Source organism: Plasmodium cynomolgi, chromosome 13 (genome assembly GCF_000321355.1).
Source record: "Plasmodium cynomolgi strain B DNA, chromosome 13, whole genome shotgun sequence".
In the NCBI taxonomy this organism is placed as follows: domain Eukaryota; phylum Apicomplexa; class Aconoidasida; order Haemosporida; family Plasmodiidae; genus Plasmodium; species Plasmodium cynomolgi.
In genome coordinates, this window is record NC_020406.1 from 1,841,418 (window position 1) to 1,845,238 (window position 3,821).

General features: G+C 40.9%; 1 protein-coding gene across 1 annotated transcript; it reads right to left on the minus strand.

Annotated features, from left to right (window-relative positions):
- Positions 1 to 1,173: 1,173 nt before the first annotated feature.
- On the minus strand, positions 1,174 to 2,624 carry PCYB_134870 (hypothetical protein; the record flags this gene model as incomplete). Its single annotated transcript, XM_004224512.1, has 2 exons — positions 1,174 to 1,242; positions 1,692 to 2,624. Coding segments are annotated over 2 exons (999 nt in total), but the record flags the coding sequence as incomplete, so codon positions are not given.
- Positions 2,625 to 3,821: the final 1,197 nt, after the last annotated feature.

Below are 3,821 nucleotides of genomic sequence, written 5' to 3' on the forward strand. Positions count from 1 at the left end.
AAAGAATTAATATTTATTTGTACAAAATTGCTATTATCCCTGTACGCACGCGTATTTGTATATATACGTATTAATATATATGTATTAATACGTACGTACATCCGTTTTGCGTTCTACTCGCGCGCGAAAAGCGGAAAGGAGGTTTAACTAATCGCACGAAAAAAAAGATTACGGGAAAAAAAAAGGGCCCTCTCTCGTCTGCTGAAGCAGGCTTTTTATTTCACGCACGAAAGGTCACCACTTGGCCACCTCATCAAGTGCAAAAGAACAGCTATTTCGCGCATCCGGCAATCGGTCTGCGCAGTTGCCTCTAAGCATGTATATACATAAAAATTGGTTGAAAAAAAATCGTGCTTCCCTCTTTCGTATGCGAATAAAAGGTAAGAAAAAAATAGGAAGCCTTTTAAAACACATGCAGAATGGGACGTTCGTAGTAACTGCGCTGCTGCTTATTGTGCAAAGCTTCAATTCGCTCTAGTTTGTGTAAATACGTGAACGAAAAACGCATCGTTAATGACAGTTTTGTTGCATCGTTAATGACAGTTTTGTTGCATCGTTGATTGGCCAGTTGTGACTATTTGGAAAAAATAAGTTCAGAGTGTTCCCCGTCCTTCCGCGTGTCCTCTAACCTTTACACCTGCAAAATTGAATTTGCGCAAAAGAGTTTTGGAGCGAAAGCGCGTTGGCCAAACTGCATGCACAGGCGCCGGCGCATGCGCGTCTGTATGTGTGCATTGTTCAGGGGGAATTTCTGCACACGTCTGTGTACGTACAGCTGTGCATGAGCTCATGTGGCATGCTAAAATGGTGTGCTGACGAGCGGCAGACAAAGTGGCGAAAGGAACGCGGGGGGGGTGGGATTACATAACAAATGCTCACGAATATAAGAAAAAAGGTTCGCAGCGAAAGTAAAAGTAACCGTTTCGAAAGCAATGGAGAAGAGGCAATGGCGACATAAATATGCTCGGTCCCCTTTATACGCAATGAATAAGCCGCTTTCGTAAGCGCGCAACGTAATATGTATATGTACACATGTGCACACAGTCACGCCCTCGCGCACGGGGGAAGCGCAGAAAGGGGGCATTTCTTACTCCCCCCCCGCAGCATATGGCAATAGCGCACATTTGCGTACGTCACGCATTTCGCTTATTACCTCCAAGAAAAGCACCCCTCATTTGGAGACTCGCAACTTCTTAAACGTTTTGCAGTGGTTTATTCCATATTCTGTAGAGAAGTACGTGCCTGCGGAGAGAGGGAAAAAAAAAAAAAGGATTAGTTCCAGGCACATGTGTACGGTTGTGCATGTGATATGTGTCTCTCAACGAATCGATACATATGCAAATTTTTATGTGTACTAAAATGGCATATGCTGGTGCAAGTGTGTTGGGTAAATTCCCAGTTTGTTAAGGGGATAAACGGTGGCGCGTATCTGTGCAATGTCCCACAGCCCTCTCTTCTGTTCATCAGTTGCAATGATGGAGCAACCGCATTTTGCTTAATTTGTTATGCACATATGATAAAGTGCCAAGCGTATTAACACTTTTTTTATGGATTGTTCAAAAGAATTTTAACAACCGATAAGGTTAAAATTGGTGCGGTGTGGCCGTCTATCGGTATGCCGACGTGGAGCTACCTTTGTCTGTGCGGCAACCTCCGCTCAGCGTTTCCACTCCCCCCCCCGCTTTACGTACCTGTCTCCGCGTCAAACACGCAAGCCAAATCTGGTGACATCAGATGCTCGGAGGATGAATTACACGAATCCGTTATGAAAGTCTGATCAATGGTGTCGATGAAGGTCCATTTGCATTTGTAGTAGGGATTCTCTTTCTTCTTCTCCTTTTCTTCCTTCGTTATCTTAAACTTGATAGGAATGTGCAAGTGAGAAATAGGCGCCTTGTCCTTATTCAAGCGAAGGTCATAAGAATAGTCATATTTAATTAACTGATCTTGAACAATTAAATAAATTTCCAAGTCTGTAAGGTTAGGCTTCCTTGCTGTTATGAGAAAATCTTTCTTATAATCCATGGAGGTTGCTATAGGGGAAGAGCTGCGAAACTCCACATATATGTGTATCTTTGGCGGTACGATAATTAAGGCAGCTGTGTTTTTCTTAAAACCACATAAATAACCTCTGAACACGTTAATATTTTTCGGCACTATCATAGTTCCCCATGAGAAAAAATGTATAAAGAAGTTATACTTCCCACTACTTATGGGCAGTTTCGGCAATTTCATGATGCTGGAATCTTGGTGTTGCTCATAGGCACCATACAACAAAGCTAAGTTGTTAATAGGATGGCAGCAACAGAACCCGTCCGAATAGTTAATACAACTGACTTTAAACGAATCCGTGTCGTTCACTTTGCTTATAACTAGACATTTTTCCGGGATAATTCTAATGAATACATTTCCTTGGTTTAGTATAAACACTGTGGGTCTCCATGTCTTGGCTAAAACTGGAAGTCGCTCCGAGCTATTCCAAGTAATAATATTCTGTGTTATGGGCAACTTCATTAAGATTTTTTGCTCCCCTTCGATACATACTATGATATCTCTGCATTTATATACCTTGATGTCATATTTTCCACTCAAGGATGCCTCCAACTCGGGTGGTGGATTTCTGTCTTCAAACGATTTTAGTATAACAATTCGATCATCATCGAACACCGTTTTTCTAAGGACCAACGGTTTTTCCAGTGCTGTCCAGGAGTTCCCATCGAAGAAGTACGTGGGGGAGAATATTTTCGCCTTTTTTTCGAGGTTGTACTTTTTTGGTTCTTCGTAGCTTTCGAAGCTGTACGCAGCTTGGAAGGGTTTGGGCAAGACTGGCTCGTGCGTCCTTTCCATCTTGGGGGGTTCCTCTGTTGTGGCGTTGTTGTTCTGCGGCGTTGTTGTTCTGCGGCGTTGCTATTCTGCGGCGTTGCTATTCTGCGGCGTTGCAACTTTGCGGTGTTACCGTCCTGTGGCTATGCTGGTTGCTTGTTTTGGAACTTTTTCCTCTTGTGTGCTACGACTTGCTTAAGCGATTCTCCGACGTGCAACTTGGAAAGGAAGTGACCGTTGGACAATTTTAACGAAGGGGAGTGCGGAAAAAAAAAATGCGCATAGCTTTAATTACCTCAAAGTGAGTGTTTACATGGGTAAGTATAAGACGCATAAATTTTTCATTTCTTTTGTTTACTTGAAACAAGCTTAAGGCGCATTCGTTTTTTTTTTAACGTCTTTTTTTTATGATTTGTTCATAATTTTTTTTTTCTCTTCTTTTTTCCCCCCCTTTTTTTTTTTTTTTTTACACGAACAGCTGTCCATTTAAAGCTAGCTGGGAAGCGGATTAGCTACACACCCTGCATATTTCACCTGACTGTACATGCATTTTAGTGATTAAAAAAAAAAGTTGATCTTTATAATTTTTTTTTATTTGCTGTTGTGGAAAGCCCAAATGTGAGTCTTTCAGAATGTGCATTTCGTGATTTATTTATAGGGCGCTCTCACCTTGGTTGCACGTTGTGAAGTTTTGATTTTGTTTTTCTTTACTTATGAACTCGTTTATATAATTAATTTGCTTTTTTTTTTTTTTTTTTTTTACTCCTTTTTCCACTTTGGCCAGATTTTGACCCTTAAACGATTGCGGTTTTATTCGAAAAATTCGAAAATTGATTTTTTTCCCGTTTTTGGTAAGGGTTCACCGCTCAAGTGTCTTAAGTAGACAGATTTGTTCTGCACAGTTTCCCTTGCAAGGCGACTTATTTCGCTTTGCCGCATTTTTCCGCATTTGATTCTATTTATTTTGTATTACTTTTTATTTATTAATTTTTTTTTTT